Source organism: Perissodus microlepis, chromosome 12, assembly GCF_051167445.1.
Source record: "Perissodus microlepis isolate ML-2025 ecotype Zambia chromosome 12, ASM5116744v1, whole genome shotgun sequence".
NCBI classification, from domain to species: domain Eukaryota; kingdom Metazoa; phylum Chordata; class Actinopteri; order Cichliformes; family Cichlidae; genus Perissodus; species Perissodus microlepis.
In genome coordinates this window covers 15,209,781-15,236,960 of record NC_140472.1, presented here as the reverse complement: position 1 = coordinate 15,236,960, position 27,180 = coordinate 15,209,781, and the positions used below count along the sequence as shown (strand labels likewise).

Genomic DNA, 27,180 nt, shown 5'->3' with positions numbered 1-27,180 from the left:
ATACAATGAGATATAAAAGGTCTGGTACAACCCACTACTATTTGTAATTTCTAACTAAACCCTCTACCTGTTGTGGCTACCACATAAATTTCAGCCATTACCTTTTGCTGAATGCCTATGGCCGCCTGTACGCACTCTGCCAGCAGGGACAGGCGGTCTTTTGCTGAGCGGTCCAGAGCCAGACCACTGATCTGTTCTAGTGTGTCTGGGTCTTCTAGGCCCTGGATCAGGCAGCCCAGCAAGGCCCAGATCAACAGGCCCACTAACCGAAGCTGCCGGGCATGCTGAGAAAGGTGCTTCTCTGCCACTTGGAATAGAAAGCGGATCGGGAGTGGCAAGGATGCTACAGCCATGGGCAGGTTGGTGAAAATGAAGGACAATGCTTGAATTGCTAAGGATATGATAGCTAGAAGAAGAAGGAAATGTTAGTAAAATTCCTTGAATTTTATCTTGAATGTGCAAAACTCAGTCTGTGCATACTTTTAGCAACAGTGTCCTTTCCCTTTACATCCAGTGGTGTGTAGTTCCAGTCCTTGGGTATTTTAGCCAGGACATTCTCTGGCACAGTACGCTTGAACAAGGCTGCACCAGGCTCCTCTGTGGCCTGCCAACCCAAAACCATGGAGACGAGGTGTTGCAGAAGGCTATTGGTGGATTTTGTGACTATGTCCCGGACACAGCTGACAACTGTAGGTACTGTCCGTGTGGTGTCTGACAATAATAAACAAAGGAAGCAGATTTTTTTTATAACAAGGGTCAGCTAAAGAAGATCAGATAAATGACTCCAGACCGTAATTATTATTTAATTTTAAGAGTTGGGAAAGAAAATATTGGTAAACTGCATAAGATAAAGTACAAGGTTAGTGTTACAGAAACAAACTGTTAGGTTTGTTAGGTTACTGAATTCACATACTTTGCACTAAAAATGTTAAATTTGAAATCAATACTTTGTGTTTAATCTGAATTTTTAGCTATGTCAGAAAAAGGCGGATATGTTGTCAAAACCTTTCAAAATGATACGAATGATAAGTTTCTTTAGAGAAAACCTCCTTATACTGTTCTAATTATCCCTGCACTAGGAATATGAACATGTTTCTGTATACAGGGAGTGCAGAATTATTAGGCAAATGAGTATTTTGTCCACATCATCCTCTTCATGCATGTTGTCTTACTCCAAGCTGTATGGGCTCGAAAGCCTACTACCAATTAAGCATATTAGGTGATGTGCATCTCTGTAGTGAGAAGGGGTGTGGTCTAATGACATCAACACCCTATATCAGGTGTGCATAATTATTAGGCAACTTCCTTTCCTTTGGCAAAATGGGTCAAAAGAAGGACTTGTCAGGCTCAGAAAAGTCAAAAATAGTGAGATATCTTGCAGAGGGATGCAGCAGTCTCAAAATTGCAAAGCTTCTGAAGCGTGATCATCGAACAATCAAGCGTTTCATTCAAAATAGTCAACAGGGTCGCAAGAAGCGTGTGGAAAAACCAAGGCGCAAAATAACTGCCCATGAACTGAGAAAAGTCAAGCGTGCAGTTGCCAAGATGCCACTTGCCACCAGTTTGGCCATATTTCAGAGCTGCAACATCACTGGAGTGCCCAAAAGCACAAGGTGTGCAATACTCAGAGACATGGCCAAGGTAAGAAAGGCTGAAAGACGACCACCACTGAACAAGACACACAAGCTGAAACGTCAAGACTGGGCCAAGAAATATCTCAAGGCTGATTTTTCTAAGGTTTTATGGACTGATGAAATGAGAGTGAGTCTTGATGGGCCAGATGGATGGGCCCGTGGCTGGATTGGTAAAGGGCAGAGAGTTCCAGTCCGACTCAGACGCCAGCAAGGTGGAGGTGGAGTACTGGTTTGGGTTCATCAAAGGTATCATCAAAGATGAGCTTGTGGGGCCTTTTCGGGTTGAGGATGGAGTCAAGCTCAACTCCCAGTCCTACTGCCAGTTTCTGGAAGACACCTTCTTCAAGCAGTGGTACAGGAAGAAGTCTGCATCCTTCAAGAAAAACATGATTTTCATGCAGGACAATGCTCCATCACACGCGTCCAAGTACTCCACAGCGTGGCTGGCAAGAAAGGGTATAAAAGAAGAAAAACTAATGACATGGCCACCTTGTTCACCTGATCTGGACCCCATTGAGAACCTGTGGTCCATCATCAAATGTGAGATTTACAAGGAGGGAAAACAGTACACCTCTCTGAACAGTGTCTGGGAGGCTGTGGTTGCTGCTGCACGCAATGTTGATGGTGAACAGATCAAAACACTGACAGAATCCATGGATGGCAGGCTTTTGAGTGTCCTTGCAAAGAAAGGTGGCTATATTGGTCGCTGATTTGTTTTTGTTTTGTTTTTGAATGCCAGAAATGTATATTTGTGAATGTGGAGATGTTATATTGGTTTCACTGGTAAAAAATTAATATAAAATAATTGAAATGGGTATATATTTGTTTTTTGTTAAGTTGCCTAATAATTATGCACAGTAATAGTCACCTGCACACACAGATATCCCCCTAAAATAGCTAAAACTAAAAACAAACTAAAAACTACTTCCAAAAACATTCAGCTTTGATATTAATGAGTTTTTTGGATTCATTGAAAACATGGTTGTTGTTCAATAATAAAATTATTCCTCAAAAATACAACTTGCCTAATAATTCTGCACTCCCTGTACTGATATATAAATGGAGAGTGGATGCTTACACATTAGATCAGTTGACATTTCATGTTATAGTTAAGCAACAATTCAAAAGTCAAGAAATAACTCTACTTTTCAAAGAATGACAAAAAACAGAGACATAAATCATTTATATGAATCCATATAGTGTTAAGGTATTCTCTTAAAATATCTGCACCAAATGTGAGTACTCAAGTTCAAACTAAAATCAGATGCTCTCGATCAAATCCAGGTGGCCTGATAGCACGAATCTTGCTACGTTCTCCAGGTTTACCGTTTTGCATCGGTTTGCCCTTTTATATCTCGCTCATATTGTTGGCAGAGTAACTACAGTATGAAGTTGTATGGCACTCATAAACTTCCTACAGCCCCGGCTGTAAAACCAAAGGCTACAATCGGGAGAAACAGTACTGAAGCGGCACTAAAAGCGCACTGAAATCTCAAAGGACGCCTAACAAAATAAGTAACCTTAGCCGCAGAAAAAGAGGAGAACGGAACAAAAAAGATATAGCTTTTCGAAGGACAAGCGCTCTGTTGCAGGTGAGACCTAGACCTATTTTTCAAAGTCACTTGATTCTCAGACTTTATACCACCTGCAACTGTATTGACTTGTGTATTGATCTCAAGCAACCTGGTACAGTGTGATGAAACGTCAATGAAAGCGGAGAAATAGTGAAGCTCTCAATGTAATCTATGAGTTAACTCGGAGAACAGTTTAAATAGAAATGGGGGCACTGGGGGTATCCTGTAACCAAAATTATAATACAAAGATTTGGAACGGTCCAATAATTAAACTAATTACCCTGTGAGGATAAATGCTGATTGGATGACATTGAGAATTTTTCTGCGGCACACTCTAGCTCTCTTCCCCTTCATTCACTCTGTCGACCCCTCCCTTGCTCAGTATCCATCTAAATACTCTTCTCCAATCACCCTAATTTATGCTACAATAATTACCACTTACCCAGGATATAAGAATCACCACTAAAAAGAGCTTCACACTCCACAGGAGCTCAGATTAAGCTCTGTATTAAAACTTGCACTAGAAAGAGGCAGAGAGAGTTGGGGAATAACTATAGTCTGTGTAAAAGTATACTTATGCTTTAGCTCATGTTTATGCAGTGTCAACACTGGCCTTTAGAGAAAATAAAATTGAGATATTCTTTGAGGGCAGATTTACCATAGTATTTAAAAATTCACCAATTAGACTCAACATAAAATCTGGCAAGGTGCACTGAATAACATTGAATCGCATTACAATGCAATATTCTGAGAGACATCAGGTTTTGTAGCTCTCACTTTGACCGGTAGCACCTGCCTAAAATGTTGCTCCAGGCCAAGCACACAACCCCACGGCAGCAGGACAAAAGCACCCTGCCAAACTGCACAAACTGTTTATGGAGGCGTAAGGAACAATAACAGCCCAAGGTGTTCATTCGGCCTTTAAACTCTCCAGATCCCAAAACGATTGAACATCTGGAGGACCTGCTGGAACAAACCGTGATCCACAGTGTCAGTACCCTACAACAAACAGGGCCCAAAAGAGCCACTGCCAGACACCAGAAGAGACCAGGAGGAGGGCAGCCAACACAATATGAAATATATGCAATTTTAATGTTGGGGCTTTCTTAAAAAATGCAACAAATCAGAGAAACAAATCAGGAAAATCTTTAATTTATTTACTTCAATTCACTACTCGGAAATTCCTGTAATGATTATTTGTCATGTTCTCCAGTTTATCACGAACTGTTAATTTTAAAACTAACCTGATTTACAGTGCTGTATTTTAACACATTGTGGCGTGGGTGTGGTCTCTGGCCAGCTGCAGAGGAGGGGTGACGCAGTGAGCTCCCGGGGCGGCGCAGGGGCGGGGTGAACAGGTGTGCTGGGATCTGACAGTGATTGTGTCTCTTTATATGTTGGCAGTGACAGTCGGAGGAGGAGAGCGGACGTGACAGCAGAGAGAGAGCTGGAGTGTCTGTGTCCCAGTAAACCACAGTGTTAAATAAAAGTTCTGCTGTCGTCAAATTCGCTCCAGCTTATGTTTCTTGGGTCCAACGTTACACACATACTTTAGGTACAGTGTGTTTTACACACTTCTGAAGTAGGAAGTAGAAAATCCTAGGAGTTCCTAGTTGAAACTTTCAACTGTAGCGCCCCCTCAAATCAGATTTCCCACTCAGAAAGTCAGAGAAGCCCTACAAACCCCAACTTTAAAACAGTAGTGCATCTAAAGTTGTAAAACTGTAAAGCATGTACTCTGTACTACCACTTTTGTGTATTTGTGACTGACTAAATAGGCCGTACATAGAGCACTAACCAGGTTCTACGTATGAACATCTGCAGCCGTTTTTGTTCTTTTCCAACTGCTACTACTAGAACACAACTCTGGAATGAAGTCACTCCCAGCTCTGACACCTGATTTCCAAAGTAAAAGGAATCCAGGGTCACAGTACTAGAGCACACAAACTAGAGATTGTACAACTGCTCATTCCGAAATCAGTGCAATGCCAAAATGTGGCAGCAATTGCTAAATATTAGGACACAGCAGCAAGGTTGTTACTTTACCTGCCAGAGTGTAGAGATGTTCCCATATGTGTGCACGTTCCAGGTATGGTTGAAGGGCCTGAGTCAAGGCCTTAGGAACATTATTCAGGCAAGAGAAAAGGTTGAACAATGACATCATGAAGTCATCTCCCGCCTTGCAGCTCTCTGTAGACATTTCTGAGCTGTTCTCCTGGCAAAAATCTGAAAAATTAAGCGTCATTTTGGTGACACACATCTGTGAACAGTACAAATTAATGTGCGGATTAATGAAATCTTGATATTCTGGTCCACTTGGCACAAACAACTGGATGCACAAAAAGATTAACACTCGTGCCCACACATACATCCAAGGGTGTGTAGGCGAGTGTACAGCGTTTTTTTTTTTTACAAACTATAGTTCAGAAAATATCACTCTTATGGATGTAGGTTTAGAAAGATACAAAACCCAATTCTGTGAAGCAGCATTTTGATTTCCGTGAACAAAAGCACATTGGAAAATGTCAAGGCTTCCCAACCTGACACATGTTAACAGAACGGGTGAACAAAAGGCACTGTGGAGTAGAAGGGGAAGAAAAATCCACATCTGTGTTAGATGGAGGAAAAAAGACAATAAAAAAACAGAAAAAGAAACAGATTTCAAAGCCCCTGGCTGTGGTATCCACAGTACACGGAGACAGGAAGTGAAAAGGAAGGGGTTTTGACAGGGTGTCCTTGTGGGGTTTGCTGTCTGAGAATAGGGCTGAGGATCGAGGTGTGTATATGTGCGTGTGTGTGTAACCCATATGGATGTCTATATATGTGTTCTATGTGCTTACAAGTAAGTGTGTGTGTGTGTGTTAAGTTGACAGGGGTTGCTGAGGAAAAGCCCATTGCTCCAGAGGTGGCAGACATCCAGCAGTCTGTCAGTCAGCTGTGTGGGAGATGACAGCCATTTGAATAGGAGAGAGTATGTAACGCAGCAGTCAATGAGGGGGCGCTGTGATGAAGGGCAGCATGGCTTCCTTCTGACTAATGCTGAACTATTTTAAAATGACAGGGCTAAATTAGCTGCAGCATCCCAGTGACAGTAACATTAGCCACCTTAATAACATGCAGGTAGGAAGTGCTCAAACTGTTCATGGAAGCTGATTTCTTCTGTCCCTCTAGCCAAGACTCCCTTTGCATCCCTCATGCCTATTTTCATTCACAATAACAAATCTAACACGTAGACTCCAAAGTGGTCAAACAGCCTGACCTCCAATCAGTCTATTAGGTGGCATTGTGTGGATTACAACATCATCTTATTCACTGCCTGTCTAGTAATTGGTCCTTGAGGAGAGAGTGTTCTGGATCTCACTGCTGTGGCTGCAGTGGTCCAGGAAACAGGGGTGACTAACATTAATTTCCACTTGGGGTGCTGGATAACATGGCAGGTTAACTAGGTGCTTTATAATAATGATCCCATTATGGAGCAGCAGATGACTTCAGAAAAACATGTCAGTGTGCTGGCACATCTCTGTGGAGTTTCCACTACTCCTGCAGCACACAATAATTCCAATGTGTTTTTGTTTCTATGCTGATTTCTCAAATGCTTTTCCCCCCCTTCCTCTCTGTCTCTAAGCTTATCCAACCTTGATACGTAGCCAATGCATACACCTGTTTATCTTCCGGACAGCCAGTCAACCAGTCACAAGGGCCCTCTTTGTAGACCTCTGTAATTGGAAGCAGACACGCTGAAGATAATAAAAAGGCCATGTGTGTGTGTGTGTGTGTGTGTTTGTGAGCGTGTGTGTGTGCGCATCTGTACACCTCTAATTTAGGGTAAGCTGTACAAATGTGAAAAGTGATACTGTAGATGTAGAGAAGGTATGTTTTCAAATTATTACACAGTGCGAAGGTCTGTTAGTTGGCTGGTCAGCTTTCTCATAAGTTAGTGTGCTTTGATAAGGCAGGTACAAAGAGTTAGAAAATGAACCATCAACAAAAAAAGAGCCTTGAATTAGCTATAATAAAGTCTGAACTGAAACAGCGTGGATTCACCAAACCATCTATTAGTCACACTAGAATTTTTTCATCAACAGTGCTTCAAAACACACGCTAATATGTACATGTATGTGGAAGTGCAGAGGCAACACAGTAGTGTAGGCATTCAGTCAGGCTGTTCCTTCTGTCTGTCTGCTTCCTGGTTAATTACCACGTCACCGTGATAACACATGAGAGTCAGCGCTCCTAGCGTTGATTTACGGCAGCATGCAGAAAGAAGCATTGCGGAGCCTCTGAGTCAGACTCAGACCGAGCAAGAGAACAAGACAGTGAGAGTTGTTATTAATGAGGTCGCTATAATGTGAATTAATGTGCGAGTGCACAACAGTCTTTAAAGGTTAGACTGTTGAGAAGACTGTGGAGAAAGGAAGGAAGGGAAAATCTTTAAAGGTCAGGCCGTGTGCTTCGCCTGTGCCTGTTGAGTGTTTATTACTGCACTCTATTGATTTAGTGATGATGATGACCAAGGTGAAAATGATGATGAAGGCAAAGATGCTGATTATAACTTCATAAAATGGATAGAGCTTACCCAAGGTCTGTAAAACTTACTTAAGATATTAGAGCGCTGCAATTAAAACAGAGGTAAACACTTCCCTGTCATGTTCTCTTTGGGATCAGAGAGTTATTAAAAAAATGTAATTTTAAAGAATGAAAGAAAGTGGCTTTAATTGTCCCCGAAAAGACAGACAGCCAGGTATGTCCACAACACACACACACTATAGCCCTTATCCAGTAACATGTAACAATCCACGTATGCATGCAAAAACGACAGACTTACAAGAATTTTCCAGGAGTATTCTGGGCAGGTGACAGTCTCTGTAAAGCAGCATTTGAAGTAGCAACTTGGGATTGCATCCAGGGTCAGATGTCAGTAGCCTCAGTTGACATGCCAAGGATGCCTGGCCCATAAGGCCATCTCTGGGAGAGATGGAGGAGAGAAGGAAGGAAAACAAAGTTGACAGTTCTGCAGTGTCAGGTGAGGTAGAAGTCTGCTTAGTGAGAGACAACATAGAAGGAAAAAGCTTCACAAGTGAAAGATAAAGAAGTCTTTGATGACGCTTTGGAGGGAATATTTGGTAACTCTGGTAACTTCCTTCAGTGTCACTCACTCCATATACAAGCCAAGTCTCCAAATGCCTTCATTCTCGCTTACTTATAGTGTGCACCGGGAAGGAATTAGCTCTAATCTTGGCCAGCTAAAAGCAAATTAACATTTGGGAGACAGCCAAATACATGAATATACAGCAGTACCCACCCCTTCATCTTTTGTATAACCAAGAGGCTGCAGCCAGCTGTGGGTAATGAGCCGTATCCTTGGTGTGTGTGAATGCGTGTGTGCGTGTGCACTCTTCAGAGCCTATGCTTGTCGTTATGTATGTGTGCGAGTGTGGGAGCATGCTGACATGTGTGTGCCTCCATGTTACTTTATACATCTCAATAAAATCTAATGGAAGGAATGGACAGAGTTTGTCTGAAGAGCAAGGAGGCGGGAGGCAGCACAGGGGGTGTCTGCCCAGAAATTAACCATTCTATTTGAGCCAAACGGCTAGAGCAGGGTGCACCCTGCTGCTTGACTGAGGAAAACTATGCCTCGGTCTGACAGCACAATTTATGATGTCACTGAGACCGCAAATCCAGAAGAAATCCTCTTTTAACTGCTCTGATGAATCTATCCAGCTACAGCACCGGGTCATCTTACTAAACCAAGACACACAGATATAGATGTATACACACACACACACAAAGGCAAGATAAATAACGCAGGGTATAAATGTGCACATACAGAAAATATTTTTTCGCCTGTACAGCTGGATGATTTATTGAGATCTTTTGTGATTTTATCATTGCTTTATTTAATAACCATAACAATGGGCTTTATTTTAATGGACTGGGGAGAGATTTGGCCAGAAAGGTTGAGGACCTGTGGTTCTGGCCACGAGCCACTGGCAGGCTGCTGGCGCCTTCGCATGAAGGCAGGAGGTGGGAGCAAAGAAATAAAGAGGTCATAAAAATAAACTCATTTCAGTTCTCTGATACTTAGGAGCAGGGGTTAGTTTGATTTGTGCTCCATCAGCGTACAATGACATCACCTCTGGCTGTGAAGCAGATGAGAGGGGAGTAAGGTGGAGACAAGGGTGAGGGGAAAGCATGATTGACTGCACAGTGGAGGTCACAACAGTAACTGGACACAAATGTACACACATGTATATAATTGTGTACATTCAGGTGTGTATGCTATCAATGCATCATGTGTAAAGCTCTTAGCAACCATGAGCATCAACAAACTCACTGTCAGCGTCAACGGTAGTTCATTCATTTGGTATTTCTTACCTTGCATCTGTGTTATATTACCACAACAACTGCAGCTTGACGCTTGAGTGGCAGGTTATATATCCACACATACAGTATGCAGCTGTAACTCCAAACACAATCACATATGTTTCTCTACACACGAGGAGGATGGAAGGGATTGTGATTGCTTGGCATACCAGAGTGTGTATGTGCATTTGAGAGTGAACATGTATATTGTCTGTGTGCCTGCTGTATGATGGGTGATAGATGGTTAGATGGGTCTATTTTGTATACCTTATGGCTTGCTCTGTGAAGACCTCGGGGTTAATAGCATTTAGCCAGCGTATGACAGGAATGGTCGGTGGGTCTGGTGAGGTCTCCTTCGCAGCATCTATCATAAATGTCCTGTTGCATATGGCAGCATGTTTACATTTACAAAAAAAATAAAATAAACACCACACCACACAAATGTTTCCAGAATCAGTGGAAACAGCCATCTGACTCACTCTGTTCAAACAGTGTAAGATGGAAAGTATGAAAACATTGCAGTATCTTTTTATCATCTTACCAAATTTTAAATTAAATAACAAAAATGACCATACTGTACCAACCTATGTAGCAAAGATAGAGGTGCTGTGACAATGACGAGGACTGTCAGGAGCTGGTCACACAGGTTGTGGATTTGGTATGGCCAGTCTGAACCACCTGCTATTATGGTAATCACTGAAGAAGGATTGTAGCACACCAAGGCCTCAGGACTTTCACACAGACTCCACATAAGGTGCTCCACATACAGCAACATTGCTGTAATGTCACATCTCCAGGACGAGGGAAACAGAAAGAGTGAATTTAAAGAGAAAAACAGAATGGATGTGATTGAAAAGCTGAGAACACCTAAAGATTATCTACTATGAGTCTCATTTCACAGCCAGCTAGATAACAGGAACTTCTTCTGAATTTACCGTTGAGATCTGAAGCGTCCCAACTTTGGATGCGATCACCCTAAAACTTAGTGCTATGTTACATCAACCCACTGCTTTTACTTATATGCCAGTAAATCTGCTTTCTTAAATGGTTATGGAATGCTGCTCATCTATCATCACCTCTTTTTTGCTTCCCTTTGATCTAAATTCTTACAACAAAAGGGAAAGGACTGATAAAATAGAGATGATGGAGCATAGGAGTACCCATGTGAACACTATAGCAAGAGGGAGACCTGGAAAAGCTTTGGAAAGGCATCTGTTTAGCCTATGCTCACACTTTATAACTGTCCTTCCAGAAACACACAAATCTCCCAGAATCATAAACCAGGTTTCCCGTTGACATCTCATGTATATTGCACTCAATCTTTGTTAATACAGAGTTCACTTTATGTGGCATTTTTGAAGCATGGTTTATCCTGTAACTCCAACTGATGTATTGAACAAACAAATACTAAAGGTTTTTTGAAATGATGGCCAAAGAAAAGCCTTACTGTCAAAGTTTCAGACTCCCAGAGTAGAGACTCTGGAGTGGAAGCAAACTGAGTTCCTCCAATAGCTCCTAGCCTTTGGATAAAAGTTCCCGTGATGGAAAAAGTCTATGTGTGCTGCATGGGGCTAGAATGTGTGGGTGGTGCCTCCACTCCTCAAACTCAGATTCTGCCTTTTACATTTGCATTAAAGGATAGACATGCACAAAATTCCAACTGTATAAGCGTCTTGCATTTTTTTGACGTGCTCAACTTATTAAAAGTCAGTTGTTTATCAACTTTGACTAACTTCCATCACAGCATTTCTCAGCAGTTAGTCCATCCACAATTAGACAAATGAAAACGATTGCGACATATTTATTTAAATGTTAAAAAACAAAACAAAATGGAGTGTAGGTCTTTGCTTGGTGTATTACTGTTTTAGAATCCATTGTTATATTTATATGTATATATTATCAGTAATATGCATGATAAAATACCTGATTTGCAGGTGCCTCTTATATGAAGCCCGCGCTCTGGCATATCTTCGCACTAGCAGTTGTAAAGTGTCTGTTAGAACCTGGCCAAGGACATCCCTGGCCAGCTCTGCCGGAAGGACCGCCCACAGGTCGCTGCGAAGCCCGCACAGGAAGTAGAACCACATCTGCACTGAGAAGGAACACCTCTCGCCCTGTGGAAGAAAGTGATAGATTTGAGGGAGGGGGGACTGTAGATGAAGACATGTTATCATATGGAAACTGACAGTGAAGTAAAAACAGAGAGAGGAGTTAAAAAAGGGAAAAAAGAGAGAGTGAGAGAAAAACCCTGAAGGAGAAGAAAGAGAGAGGCAGAGACGCAGGCAGGTCTGTCAACACCAGGATGTCTCAGTGGCCATGCCACCTGCACTCTGCACCTGGGTTTCTTTTCCCACTGGGATTTTAGACTGCTTTAAAGTCCTGGACTGGCAAACACATCACAACCAGCACACACTTCCACATCCACTCTCACACATAAAAAGAGTGAAAGAAGGAAGAGCAAAAATCAAGAATGTTTCACAAGAAAGTGAGAAGAGGGAAAAAAACAGGACAGATTAAAAAGAATTACTATCCTGCCATCTTGCAGCTCTCTTGTAAAATATATAGGAGGATGCATTCTTTCCTCCACCTGTACACCAGAGTTACTATAGTTATACGTCATTTCTAACTAGTTTTGCTTTTTGTCTCATTTTGACTTAAAAAAATCAGTTTAGTTTCAGTTTAGTTTTAATTATTTTCAATTTTTCGCTTTAGTGTTTTTAATTATTTTTTTTATCTTTTTTATTGTATAGAGGCCAGAGAGATATCAAAGGCAAGATTTGTGAAAGAAAAAAAACTTCAATAAAAACAGATAACTTTTTGAAAGCAGCTGGCTCACGGTGTTGTAGACATCCAGAGTCTTAATAAACATGTCCATCAATGTCTCATCAGCCAAGATGTAATAAAAAATTATTTATTTTTTTTTTAACCAAACTTACAAATACTTGAAGCTTCTCTACATTTTTATCTTATTTTAATTGGTTTTCGAGGTTCATTAAATAATTCCAATTAGTTTAAATTTTTTTCTAAATTTTTGGTTTCGTTTTCATTAACCATTTTAACTTTGCTATACACGTCCTAAATCTTCATATTTATCCTATTATAAGGTCATTTTGCACAACGCATACACATTAACACTACCAAACTCTTCAATCCATTTTCTCCCACTTCACCCAATCTCTTGTTTACTTCCCTTCTTCTTCCTTCTTTTCCCCTGTATGTATTGGTCACAAACAGGAAATAAGTCCAAGCTTTATGTCCTGAACGGAGTTGCCATCTTCTGCCTATAGACTCACTCAAGGTTACACAGACAGGAGCTGGATCCAAACCAGAGGTAGCCCCAAGCTTTATTAAACCAGCCAGGTCAACTATGAAATAATTCCTTTTTAAAGACCGCATCCTGGCAAAAGTGCAGTCTGAAGCCAGGAGGAGGAAATAAGCTTTTTTTAGAATGAAATTCAGCACATGGACCCACAACCTTTATGTCTGTGGTACAACTGCTTTATCGCATATATTCTTTTCTTTTTTTTTAAACTGTAGTATAAATATTACAAATATTTTCTGCTAATAACAATTATTCCTTTTGTCCATACTAATCTAAAATGAAAAAAAAGAACCAATTGATCTGGCAAAGGGTATCTCTGAGGCTATAATGACCTGCGAATGAGTAACTACAGAAGCTGGTGATCCAGGAGATGAAACCTATACGTAAAACATCAAAAATATAGGTACATACATAGACATACCAAATGACACTTACATCCTGAGATGCTGCTGTACACCTACACATACATTCATTGGTACGGATGCACAAAGTGATGGCTGAACAAAAGCACACACCTGCACACAGCAGGCCTGTCTGACACCAGTGACCCAGGGAGGGAGGGAGGAACAAAGGGAAAAAAAAGTCAAAAGCAAAAAGAGAGAGGGGAGGTTTAGATTTGTTTAAGGGCATAAAGGTAGGGGAGTTCCAGGGGCCCTCTGCTGTTTCCAGACAGTCCCAGTGTAGACTGCAGACTTCAGACAGCTGAATCCCTGGAGCCCCCAGGGCAGCATGGAAGCCACAGATGTTCTCAGGGAGCTCAGAGTAGAAGACTGAGTTAGAAGTGGGAGAGTGGGAGGTAAAGGTGTATTGTGGGAATGAAACGAAGAAACAAGAAAGCTCTAGGGTGTAATTCCTAGAGTTCCTCAAAATCTATCCAACAAGCCTCCTAAGACACTGGCATTGAAATTTTTGCAAAAAAAGAAATCAAATCAACACACAACACTAGAGCTGTTTTACACTTTTTTTTAATTGGGTTGTGTGCAATATTATAGACACCGAACATGCACTTAATTAATAAAACTCACAGAAGTGTGTCACAACACATTTGTTTTGTTTAGTTGTTTGTTTGTTTTTAATCATATAGCAATTTTACCTCATAGAAAGGTTTGGGGTCAGCCCAGTGGTGGCTCTCTGCATCCTGAAGAATGCATGTATAACAAGCCTGGATACAGTAGCTGGTCAACTGCTCTCTCATGGCCTCGACTGTATCTTTGTATTTCTGCACAGGTAGTGGGGTCAGGGTTCTAGGCACAGAGGGAAGAAACATATCTTTAAAGGTAACGTCAGAAAACACATAATATAATACACACAGCATATTAAATGAAAAAAAAAACCCAAAAAAAACAAAACAGGTTTACTAGGGTAAAAAAGTTCAACAGTGCAGAATCCTGTAATGCATATGGATAATTAAGAGCTGTCTTGTATGTACTGGGAGCTATCAATGGCACGGGTGAAATGATTAGATGAAAGAATAGATGATTTATTATAAAAGTTCAGTGTGACATTTCATACCCTTTAAATCTACCTGCCTTTATACTTTCCAGAGAGGGGACTTAAAACCAGGGGGGAGTTAATGGTGTAAAGAGAGGAAAGCGGTTTATGACCAAATGGGGTACCATGCAAGTGCAGGTGGAGTGCAGGGGTAAAGGGCCAAGGGTGGGAAAACAGGAGCACAAACAGCACCAAGGATGTTTTTAAAGGAGATCTGTGGAGAGCAGTTTAAGGGGGTGATAAGGGGCATGAAAATGTTGAAGAAAATGGATGGAAAAACTTAGCAGGTGCAGATACTGTGGGTGTTGTTACCCTCTGTCGTTATCTCTGATAACCCCCTGTTAATCTAGAATTTCTTTGACTTTCAAGAATCATTTTAAATTTCCTAGTTTCTAAATTTGGAAGAAATCATCTTCATCCACTGCTTCAGTTGATTAACATACTAAATATTTATCTTTTATTTCAAATTAGGGTAAAAAAAATGAAAATGTATTTTACATAAGGTAGCTGGAGCAAGTAGTGCTATGTGATTTATGTTTCTGGTGCAAATTCTTGTAATATAGATCTGCAAAGCTGCCTGTCAGCTGCTAATGGTTACTGCTGATACTTTAAGAGATGCTCCTTGCAACTAGGCAAGACAGGCAACTGCTAGGTAAGGCAGGCCCCAGACCGGTGGGGGGCCCCTCAGGGCTGACAGACAATTAACTACAACGATAGCAATGTGCAAAGTTGGGAATGGCAGTATAGGAGAAACCTGACCTCTCTAAAGGGACCCCCACCTAACTCCACTCCTGTTGCAAGTGGCATGCACGATTCTGTTTGAAGAAATGTAATCACAAGGAAAATGAAGAAGAGCTATTACGATCAATGATATGATTTTATACTTCTAAGAGTGGAAAACAGAAAGAAGAAAAAGGAGAAAGAAAAGAAAAAAATAAGGCAGTGGTAAGTGGAGCAGATAGTCATCAAATACAATGCTAAAGAGCTAAATGCACATTATTTCTTTGTTTACTTTGTTTTAATATTGGTTTATTTAGCCAGCAGAGCGGGGCAGATTGCGCATGGCCAGGGGTCAGAATTGACTTATTAGCATAGCAACCAGATATTAGAATCTAGTAGTTACAGAATAGATACTTTATCACCAGTCAGCTTTGCTTTAGACATTGTTATTGAAATAAACATGGTCTCTGCCACTTTTCTTTGTTAAACGCTGTCTCCACCTGAGCTATGGATGATAAGTTATGAAATTTAGAGCCAAGTGTACTCTAAATTACTACATTATATTAGTGTAATTATTGTGCTATACACTGAGGGAAATTATTATTTAATTCCCTGCTGAATTTGTAACTTTGCTCGATTACAAAGGAATGAACAGTGTGTAATTGTTACGCTAGTTTCATTTTAATGGAGAAAGACAAGAATATCAACCAAAAATCCAGAAAAAAATGCATTACATAAAAGTTATAAACTGATTTAGAGAAGGCTTGGGAGAAAACCAAATTGAAGCTCTTTTGCATCAACTCAACCTGCCATGTTTGGAAGAAAAGAAATGCTGAGCACGACCCAAAGAACACCATCCCCACAGTTAAGGACAGAGGTGGAAACATTACTCTTTGGGGCTGTTTTTCCTGCTAATGGTACAGGACGACTTCACCGCATTAAGAGGCCAATGCACAGGGCCATGTACCATTAAATCTCACACAAGTACCTCAGCCCGAATACTTAAGATGGGTCATGCAGGTGATATTTATTTCCCTCGGTAGATCAGTCTATAGCACAATAATTACACCAATATAATTGAATGTATGTGCAGTGTGGTGTGTGCATTTTGTTGTAGTTTCCAAATCTGTTATGTAGGTTTAATGGTTTTCTGAAAATGAAAAAGGCATATTTTCATTATGTAAAAACTTGAGTAGACAGTCAAGGCTATCAAATGTAATGTGTACGTCCAAGAACAACATTCAAAAGTTGAATTTGAGTAATGCTAATTCTGTAACATGAAAGCTATGAAAATTACATTATTAATGTGTTAGTGTATAAATATACTTCCTTTAATATAATGGTGATGAACACTTGGTTGGGTGGGCCTAGGGCCCATAGGTTTCTAGAATCAACACTGGATATTTTGAGAGTAGTTTTAGAATTACAGTAAAGTAAAGCATTACCTGTGTCTATAAGTGAAGTTTCAGTATGTTTAGTTTTTAAGCAATCCACTAAGGAATCACCAAAGATAACTGTGACAAGTTTAGGATCAAATCAGAAGTAAAATATAATCACATTCTCCCCATGTGTTCCTGAGTTATGCAGTTGAATAATGACTAGTAAAGTCTTTTTGTGGAACATTACGGTGCCACAGTTAAGCTGACATTTGACCTTTTAAATGCAAAAGGCCATCATTTCATCAGTTTATCCTGTTAGACCAATGTGTGAAATTTCATGTGAAAGTCATAATTAGCATGTTTTGTGAGTTTACAGTGACCTTGACTCTTGACCTTTGACCAACATATTCTAATGAGTTCAGCCTTGAGTCCAAGTGAGTGTTTGTGCCAGATATTGTCAAATTTCCTAAAGGTCTAGAAATCATAAAAATGGTACAGATTTGAAGTTGCAAGCGACCTTTGACCAACAAACTCTTATCAGCTCTTCCTTTAGCCCAAGTAATTGTCTGTGCCAAATTAAAATAAAAGCCCTCAAAGCATTCCACAGATATAGCATTCATGAGAACAGGAATTAAATGGCAACCAGGAGACATAATGTCACGGGCCGTGGCAGTCACCAGGTCTAAAAAAGTTGGGAAAAAGACAAAGCATGGGAGCAAGACAAATAAATAATTCAGCTGTGTGAAGTTTAAACAAAATAACTGTAAATGTCCATAAACATCTGGAAACACACTTCTTACATTTTAGCTGCAGCAGTACTGGAATCCTTCAGCCTGGCACTGTAGTGCTCTAGTCGCTGGTGCACATAAATGCAAGTGGCCAGTAGAGCATGCAAGTTCTTCAGGGGAGCAGAGGATGGTATCTCCAGGGCCCTCTCCTGCAAACGACCCAACATGGCAAATGCTGCTCTGCCACATGACTCTATAAAGCTTGATCGCACCTGCAGAAGAGAGCTCTCGTTGCAGGCTGCTGCCAGTGGTAGTAAGGCATCCATTTCAGTCATGATTGCGCCGCAAAACTGAGGGGGGAGAGAGATCGCAAACATGAGGCAAGATGATTTCAGTAACAGAGGGAAAATCTGTCAGTAAGAGGAAACAAAACAAAAAAAAAAAAAAAACTGTAAAAAGAGACCTCATTAAATGTAAATAATGGAACATTTGTGAGAAGTGATCAGAATGACAAGGATTCAAGACTGAGCTGAGTATTACACAGGCATTTATCTTGTTTGCCTACTACTGAAAACAGTGACAAGTGCAAACGATGAGTACAAATATCTGAGGACATGCACTCGGCATCAACTTTGCTGTTAAAAATTCACAACATTAGGTCAAACAAAAAAACATCAGTCATATTTTATAACATTGTTAATCACCGTAGTCACAATCTAATACAAATTTTACAACACACTGGAGGAGGTGGAAGTCAGACAGCCTTACAGGAAAGAAGCTTGGCCCAATAAAGACGCACCACAGCATTTCAATCAGGTTGACTTCTGATCTTTCATTGGGGCCATTGCAACACACTGATAGTTTCTTTTTCAGCCATTCTGTTGGAGATTTGTGGCTGGGCTTAGGATCATTGTCCTGATGCATGACCCAAATTCGGCCAAGCTTTATTGGTTGGACAGATGGCCTCACATTTGACTCTAGAAAATTTTGAGTTGACCATGAAGTCCTATGTATATCAATGATTATATTGTGTCCAGGTCCTGTAGCTGCAAAACAAGCCCAAGGTATTACACCTCCACCATTATGTATGACACATGGTACAAGAAGTTTGTGCTCATATTCTGTACATAGTTTATACTAAATGTGGTACTGTGCATTATGGTCAATTGTCTTGGTCTTGTCTATCATTGTTCCAGGAGTGCTGCGGTTTGTTCAAATACAACTCTGCATTTGACTTAAGATGTGGCGCCACTTCTTTTCAGAGAAAAGATTCTTTCTCCTGGTAGCGCTTCCAAACAAGAAAAACTCTGTTTTCTTCTTAGTGTACTTTCTTGAACTTTAACATTTAACATGAGATGTAGCTCTTGAGATTTTTTTGCAGTTTCTCTGAGCATTGCACAGTCTGACCTTGGGGTGAATTTGCTGGGAGTTCCACACCTGGAAAGATCCTGGCAACTGTCTTGAATGTTTTCCACTTGTGAATAGTTTTTCTCGCTGCAGAATGATGGGCTTCAAATCGTTTGGAAATGACCTTATAACCCTTCCCAGATTGATGGGCAGAAAGGACTGCCTCTCTAAGATCATTGTCGATATCTTTCCTTCTTGGCATTGTACGAATCAAACCAGCAAAACTTCTGCTTTTATGGAATCGCTCACATTTGCTGATAATAAATTAATCAAATGTCCATTTTTTACATTACTGTGAAAACTTCTTACACAGCTGTATTTGTGAATCCAAATGTATAGACCTAAAATATGCATATGCTTGAGTTATGAGTCAGGTGGATCAGTAAAAGCCTTAAAACATAGCACAAGGCCCATATCTGCTGGATCTATTTATCTAGGTCACACTGAAGAAAGAAAATAACACTCAGAAGACTATTGCAGTTTAATCAATCAGTCAGTCATAGTGTGAATCACCTGCTTCTACAGTCACGGGATTACTTGACTAGCTGTTGGAGAGGACTGAGAAGTTCAGCATTTCTATTTCTGTTACAGCTGCAGCTGACAATCTCACAATCTCTTCAAACAATTTTCTCGATAAAAGCTTTCAGTGGGGCCGGCAAACAATGACCGCTTGGACAATTAAGTCAATACAGGACTGAATGTTGTCATTAGGAGCTTATCTTTGATGGGAGAAAAAAGGAGCATAATGGAAAGATCCTGAAGAAGCATACAAATACAGTATTCGCACACATATAAACACTCACATACTGAAGCCAGTTGAAGTCAGTCTGAAACCTTAACTAGCTAAGATCAAAGCGTGTGATCCCACCAGGACTATTGCAGCAAGGTGAAAGAGATTTTATAAAGTGCTAGCGAGCCCTGTTTATGTGTGTGCAGAATGTGGAGTAGACAGACAAGTGAAGAAATGAACACGCAGGTGAGGGCTTCGCTAAAGTCTGAATACAGAAAAGGCACTTCTGCTGCTATAATAGAAAGCTGGCATGAAGGTTAGAAGGGTCTAGTAAAACAAGGAGAGTTCAATCCCAGGTTCTGACAGGAGGGTGAGTTACAGCTGTTGAAAGCAGGCTGTTTGTAATTCATCTATCTGCCAATAATAAAAGTACATCATCAAGTACTGTGATGGATGAACAGTATCATTGCAACCTGCATATTTATGGTAATATAGACAGTGGAAAGTGGGTTCAGATAAAAAAGCGAGGACTGAGGTATGAACAAATGAATATAAATGTGAGAAATATTGATCCATCATAATGTCTTTCTACCGGCAATTTTGAAGGTTTTGTCTTGTAAAAAGTAAATTTGCTCTTCTCAGACACTAGAGCATGTTCAAGCATATTCGAGCAAACACATAGAGTATGTGTGTATAAACACATATACCACCCCTCCCACACACACACACACACACACACACACACACACACACGTATTTGTCTTGAATATCTTTTTAGCTCAGTGTTATTGAATTCAAATGCATGCATGTATAACCTTTGGGCTGAAAGACTCTCATCTTTGAAACGTTGACCTACACATAAATACGCTGTACAGGTCCTGAGTACAGACAAATTCTGACACTCGTTAGCAGTGAGAGCCACAAATACTGTCAGTGTAAAAGGGTTAGGGGAGGAGAAAGTGGGAGGAGGGAAGAGAGGTGAGGCAGTAATGATAAGAGTCTGAATAGTGCTCAGTGTAGAGGAGAGTGGTGGGTAGTTGAGAGGAAGATGAATGTGAGTTGGGGAAAGTTTCAGGTAGAACTCCCTGAAAAGTTGTTCGGAAAAATTTAAAACTGCAGAGAAAATGAAGAAAAGCGCAAGTGAAAAAAAAGAGGAAAAAAACAGCATAGTGACAGTGTGTATGCGGCTGGCCACACTGGAGATCCTTTTGTAGAGAGTTAAATTCTAAATCTTGTCTCACATTAGACACCAGCCTTACCTTTGGAGAAAAGTCAATCTCTGGTTTCTGCTTCACCTCTCCCTACCATTTCTCAGGCCCTTTCTCACCCCTTCTGCTTATCCTGCTTTATTCTGTTCACTAACCAAGCCTCTTTGCCTTCATAATACATCCCTAGATCATTAGTGCACCATATACCCTCCACTTTCCACTTTCAACACCTTTCTCTACATCCCATCTAACCTACATAGTGGTTAAATGTTTTTTTTTGTTTGTTTATTTTTTCTCTTTAGAGAACTGTGGTAATACTGATGACTTTTTCCGAGGAAACTTTTCAAGGTGTCATGCCCAAATCATTCGGGCTCTCAGAGACCTTTCTGCTAGGGTAACAAAAAACATTATTCTCCCTGGGTCTAGGTATTGTTTGGAGACTTGCATTGTTCTGGGTGAAGAGGACAGTGAGTCCACTGTGTATGGCAAAAGGAACTAGCACACAAGACTGCACGACAATGAGGGCCTTGTACAGATATTGTTCATAGAATAAACCTACGCATTAGACTCATGTGTGTCTTCCTTTTTTGCACGTTTGACAACAGCTGAGTTTTACACATTTAGTACACAAAATAATTGACTGAAGGAGAGAGAATAAGGTTCTGAATTAGTGCTATTTGGTACTGAATGATAGAAAGGACTTGATATAAGGAAAGGTTAATAAGAGGAATCTATCTCTATAATGAGAGCAATGGGGGTATTTAACAATAGGAGAATTCAGAAGTTAAATTCCAGCCTGTCTGCACCTCTATTTTCTTTTTTAAATTATTCTTAAAGACAACAGGAGTAACCACAGGAGAAATTCTACTTTTGCTTGATTAAGGCCCTGCACTGTATTAGTGGGCTAATTTGATCTACAGTAAAACCAAACATTCCTCCAGCACGGCTTGTGTGACAAGAATCATTGGATAACTACATACTAATAACTAGAGCTACTTAAGGACTGCCCTGAAGCAAATGTACTTAAATCAAATTACAATTAAACATCGGTTTACTCGACACTATGTGCAAGAGTACCTTGGCTATCATTCTGGGAGTCTCTGTCTCTGAGTAGGAGGAGAAAGTGTCTTCTCTGAGATGTGTGTTGCTGGCAGTGGTGAAGGTGGGTCTAGTAATCAGGCTCAGGGAGACAGAGAGATGTCCAGAAGAATGCAATTCCTCTTCTTGTTGTAGATTCTTAGCACAGACATTATCCAGCACCACCTTTACGCAATGCTCCATTTGAGGGACTAGTCCCTTGAACGCTGACCTCCAGTTGAACTCCAGAACCTTTGCCTGGCAAACAGGGAATGAGCCAACAGCCAATTAATGTCTGAATGGTGAAGGGAATACTTTACCTGTTCATTTCACTGCTATAAAACACTGCTTGTTTGCAATCCTAAAAAAAAGTTAATATGCCCGCATGATATGAAATAGTTGTAACGATAAAGAAACATATAAAAGTCGTACCTTTGTTGTTTCTGTGGTGGATTTCTTGCTCTCAGTTGTGTTGTCTGAATCCTTTTTGCTCTTTTTCAAGATGCCTAAAAACACGATAACGTTTTGATCAATTTAAAGAGATTTATTTTACAGTGTGACTAGGAAACAGATCAGTCAAACTTACAAGTTATCAACAATGACAATGAAACTTCAGAAAAATCCTGGTTTGGAAAATGAAAATGAATCGTGATAATCTGTAATATCTTTCAAGGCTATGGATTATTTAGAATGACTACGTCTATATTAAGTATACTGTTATTTCCCTATTGGCCAACATGAGAAGTATAAATGCACATGCCTCAAATGGAGCAGAAAAAAATTGCCACTGGCATTTGCTTTAAAAGTCTAAATTTGGGGTTTAAATTTGATTTGAACCCAGATAGTATGAGCCTTAAATGGGGTAATTCCATGAAGGGAGCCTGTGTGGGAAGAAGGGGGAGTGTAGGAGGGGCTGACATGAAGACAAGCGTACAGGATGTTGGGTTAGGTTTGCAATTAAAAAGCCTGAACATCAAGGCCACAGTTTCCTAATCAGAAGGCGAAGAGTAAGACCCCAGGCGAGGCAATTTAGCTGAACAAGACCGCATGCAATGGAAGAAGAAGGAAGCAGCAAGCGCATCACTTTTTGACCTTTAAGCCCATCTGATGAATTTCTGGTAATTAAGCTGTTTGATTGCCTGGAATTAATGATTTGGATAACTGCCCTTTAAAGGCTGTTTACCTCTCTGTAAATTGAGCCTTTCTGCAAGTCTTGTTTTTGTAAATGTAACCTTTATGGAAATTACTCCATGCACCAAAAGCTTTCATTTAACATTTCCGCAGCAGCAGTTCAAAGGGGAGAGAGGAAAGGGATACTAAAGGCTTATATAACACCCCAGATAATTCCCAACTAAAATAACATATTTCTTCAGACACAACTCGAGACTTTTGGAAAGAACAAGTAAGTAACAGTGTGTGTGTGTGTGTGTGTGTGTGTGTGTGTGTGTGTGTGTGTGTGTATTTATTTCAAATTTCTGTGAATTCTATGAATTTAAAGGTATTAAAAGGAATTATGTTGTCCTTGTTTGACCACTGATTTAAAGAGAGGATTTTATTTTTAGATACATAATCTTGTACACTCACCAGACACTTACACTTAATTAGGTGCACCTTGCTAGTACCAGATGCCTAACCCTTCTTTTGCCTTAATTGTGGCTTAATTCTACGTTGCACAGATTTCACAGTGTGCTGGAAACATTCCTCCTCTTTCGGTCCACATTGACTGACAGCGTCACATGGCTGTTGCAGACTTCTTGGCTGAAAATTCATGATGCAAATCTCCTGTTCCACAATATCCCACAGGTGACTGTGGAGGCCATTTGACCATAGTCAACTCATTATTATATTCAAGAAAAATGTTTGAGATTAATTGAGCTTTGGCAAAACATCACTTGGTGCATTATTCGTCTGGAAGTAGCGGTCAGAAGATAAATGGATGGACATGATCAGCAACAATACTCAGGTAGGCTGTTTAGATAGTATAAGCGGCAGTTTCTGAAGTACTTGGACCATCCTGCCTGGCTCCAACAACCATTTCAAGTCACTTAAATCGCCTTTTTTCCACCATTCTGAAGCTCATTATGAATTTCAGGAAGTCACGTGCCTTATATGCACTGCTGTCTAGTGATTGGCTGATAGATATTTGTTTTAACAAGAACACACAAGACCAATAATAATTTTCAAAGATAAAAAACAACAAATCAAGCAAAACTTACAAAAATGGAAATGGATTGGCATTTATATATCAGTTCTGTTGTATCAAAGCACTTTATATTGCATGATATTAGGTTTGATGATGGTGAAGGAGACACTGTCTAAAAAGTCAGTTCAAAATCCAAAATCCCCATACTGCAGGTGTTCAGTCATTCTTACATCATGCTTTAATACTTAGTAAACCCCTGACTGAAACCTCATGCCCTATGAATTGGAGCACTGTTATCTTGGGAGAGGCCAACTGTGATCATTGTTTTGATTTGCTGTGACCCTCCATACTGTGGAGACATGTAGACATAAACCGTTCTAGCAAAATGTTGCCCTTGGCATGAAAGAGCCACCAAATCCCCTCACAGTTCAGGTCAAGAGTTCTTTTTTTTTTTTTTTTTTTTTTACTTTTGTCTCTCATTTATAGATAGATACATGTGTGCATTTTTGAGTAACTGATTACCTTTTATAGGAGGAGTGTCTCCTGTACAGTCAATGAAGATCGTGTTAGTGACCAGCTCCTTCACATCGCTCTCAAATCCCAGCAGGGTGCAAGCCAGCTGGGTTAACGCCCTCAACTGGTGGGAGGTCAAACTAAAGCTCCGACTTTTCGTGGGAAGCTCCAGTGGTGCTGTCAAGGGGGGAAAAGAGAAGAGATCAAATAAACAGTGTGCATGCTTAGGAATGCATGACTAGCAAAGAGATGCACTACAGTTTACAGTTCAGTAAAGGAATAAACATTTTCATGAAAATGGGTTTTCAACCCAACCTCCCCGCCTACATGCACTCATCGGAAAACACCACCCTCCACAAGTCTTGCCTCGCACAACACCTCTTATAAATATCGACCCATTCATGTTTTCCCAAAACACGGCACAAACAAAGAGACAGCAAAAAAAATATGCAAAACTTTGCTCCCAGAGAAGTCACACATGCACATCCCTCTCTCTCAGCACAAAACTTTTCTCCCCATAACCCGCCGATGACCCCCTTGGCAAATATGGATTTCCCATTTTGGAGGCTGCCAAAGCCATCACCCAGGGGATGTTCCGCATTAAGCTGGAGAATGGGCGGCTAGGAGATGCGTTGCCATACTCCCAGACACATGCACAAATACTTTTGTGTGTCCGCTTAAATGAGCTCCTCCACTGCAAAGGCATTTGGGAATGGAAGAGCTCGGTATTAGCCTTGACTCTGAAAGCTTGGAGATGATTGAGCGTTGAGACGGAAAGAAGAGGGGGGTCCTTTTCCAATAATTGTAACATTATTGCCTCTGAATCCTAATGAAATTTTGCCATATTGTTAAACAAAATCTGACAATATGAAAACACATTGTCCCCAAGGATGCCTGGTTTAATCATGCATGAGGTTTGACTCAGTGTGCTGTGTGTGGGTACTTGTGTATGTTTATATGAGTGTTAATAAATGAGAGTCGATGAGTTTTTGTGTGTTTTCGTATCTGTTGGGTGTGCGCACACTTGTTTACGAGCATGTAACGCAGGCCATTATGAATAACTTGATTTGCAGGAGGTGCTCGAATGCACATTTGCACATGTCAGTCGTGCAAGACAATTGTCACACACCAACCGGATTTCTATGGCCACCATGGAATAAAAATTCTGACCTCAAGTTTTTTTGTTTTTGCAAGTCTACGTCTATACATATATTTATGTGCGTGCGTGTGTGTGTGCGTGTGCGCGGCTGTGTGAAATCGCAAGTGAACAGATGTGTAATTTGGTGTGTTTGCTTACGTTCATGTATATGTGTGAGCGCGTGCATGTGTGTGTAATTAAGCTGCATGGGTCTGCAGCTTAGCAGCTCCTCTGTAATGGGGTCCAGTGGGAGTCTGTGCTAGAGAGACTACATCATGCTGCATGTGTACACGCGTGACCTGGCTGACACCCATGTGCCTGTCTCGTTCTCCAGCTTGCACATTCACGCACGCACCACCAATCTTGTCTATTTCTGAAGTCACCAGCAAATCAAGAGCTAAAGCTGTCAACAACTCAAGAGTAAACAATCAACCGGACAAGCCAGGAAATGTTGTTGATATAACCACACAGTTACTGCACCGGATTATCTAAAAAGTAGGGATGCATTAATTTATCAGCCAAACATCGGCTGTGGCTGATAGTCACATTGCCATTAGCGTGTCTTCTTAATTACTGAATATCTATATCTGTGCATTATCCGTGTGTCTGTCTGTCTGAATACTCTCAAAACTGTATCCATTTTTAAAGAGGGTTTATTTTGTGGTACACAAATCTACGATCCATGTATGAATTTATGCTCGGCATGAAATAGCTATATACTATCTATACTATTTATCTATATCTATACCGAGTTCTCTGTTTTGCTTGCACAAAAACAGGGATCAACAACCTCAAAAACAAAATAAATAAAATCGATAGTATAATTAAGAGTAACAGTAACACTGGTTAATTTGGCCAATTCAATTCCCAGCCGGTGCATCTCTACTAAAAAGCTGCCACTATATCCCCACCCTGTTGCCCCATTTTAACCTTCTCTGTGGCATACAGCAACCATTAACCCCCACTTCATTCTAAGTATCACCTTTTCCAGAGCTTCTTTCTCCTCTTTACCATTCATTCTGTTCATTCCCTCAACCTGTGACCCTTTGACAGCTCCACTTGCTCACTAAGTCACACCCTAAATAGTCGCACGCATGACCTTGATGTTCAGCAATGCTGTGCCTCAGCCTTTCATTGGGGTCTGCAGCGCAGCTTATATAGGTATTTATAGTCGTCTCCCTAGCCAAATAGCCCTATAGCCATAGCAGTCTAGTACATAGCCATCTAAACCTCATTATACCTTTGTCACAACAGTGAGGCCAAATGAAGGCTCCCATAGCCACTTGATGGAGAGGGTGTGCTTAAAAGCACCCAGGTGTGTCATATAGCATAGTACATGGCATGTCTTATAGAGCAGAATGAGGAAGGGCACTAGCAGCCAGAAGAGTTCAACCAAAGGTCAATGTAGTGAGAATCAATAAAGGAGGAGCCGGTGGTGAAAGCAGGGCAAAAATTATATGTTTATATAGTATAACAGCTCCTTCCATATAACATTATGGACGGAGCTTATGAGTGAGGATGCTCCTATAAACAAAAAGACAAATGTTAAGCCATATTCTCTGATAACCATTAAAGCAGTTGGCATCTTATCAAAAAGCCCTCAAGGCAAGTAGCGCGTTATTCATCTTTATGTTTCATGCGAAAACAGTGCCATTGTTGAAAAAATGTCCAGGAAAAATCAAACACCGCAGGTCTACAGTGGCCAGTTTTTAGTTTGTATCTTTTAATAATGACAACAATATAACACAAA

General features: G+C 40.6%; 1 protein-coding gene across 2 annotated transcripts in view; it reads right to left on the bottom strand.

The window, feature by feature from the left end:
• The window catches only part of kiaa0825 (KIAA0825 ortholog), a 118,817-nt gene that overhangs the window by 70,674 nt on the left and 20,963 nt on the right, over positions 1–27,180 (bottom strand). For both annotated transcript variants that reach the window (XM_084945351.1, XM_084945352.1), the window contains exons 7-18: positions 24,302–24,469; positions 22,069–22,142; positions 21,637–21,894; positions 17,287–17,564; positions 13,990–14,140; positions 11,498–11,688; positions 10,159–10,365; positions 9,842–9,952; positions 8,034–8,173; positions 5,255–5,434; positions 481–711; positions 102–406 (exon numbers count right to left, since the gene is read on the bottom strand). In XM_084945351.1, coding sequence (XP_084801477.1) covers positions 102–406; positions 481–711; positions 5,255–5,434; positions 8,034–8,173; positions 9,842–9,952; positions 10,159–10,365; positions 11,498–11,688; positions 13,990–14,140; positions 17,287–17,564; positions 21,637–21,894; positions 22,069–22,142; positions 24,302–24,469 — 2,294 coding nt within the window. The remainder of the gene's footprint in view (positions 1–101; positions 407–480; positions 712–5,254; positions 5,435–8,033; positions 8,174–9,841; positions 9,953–10,158; positions 10,366–11,497; positions 11,689–13,989; positions 14,141–17,286; positions 17,565–21,636; positions 21,895–22,068; positions 22,143–24,301; positions 24,470–27,180) is intronic.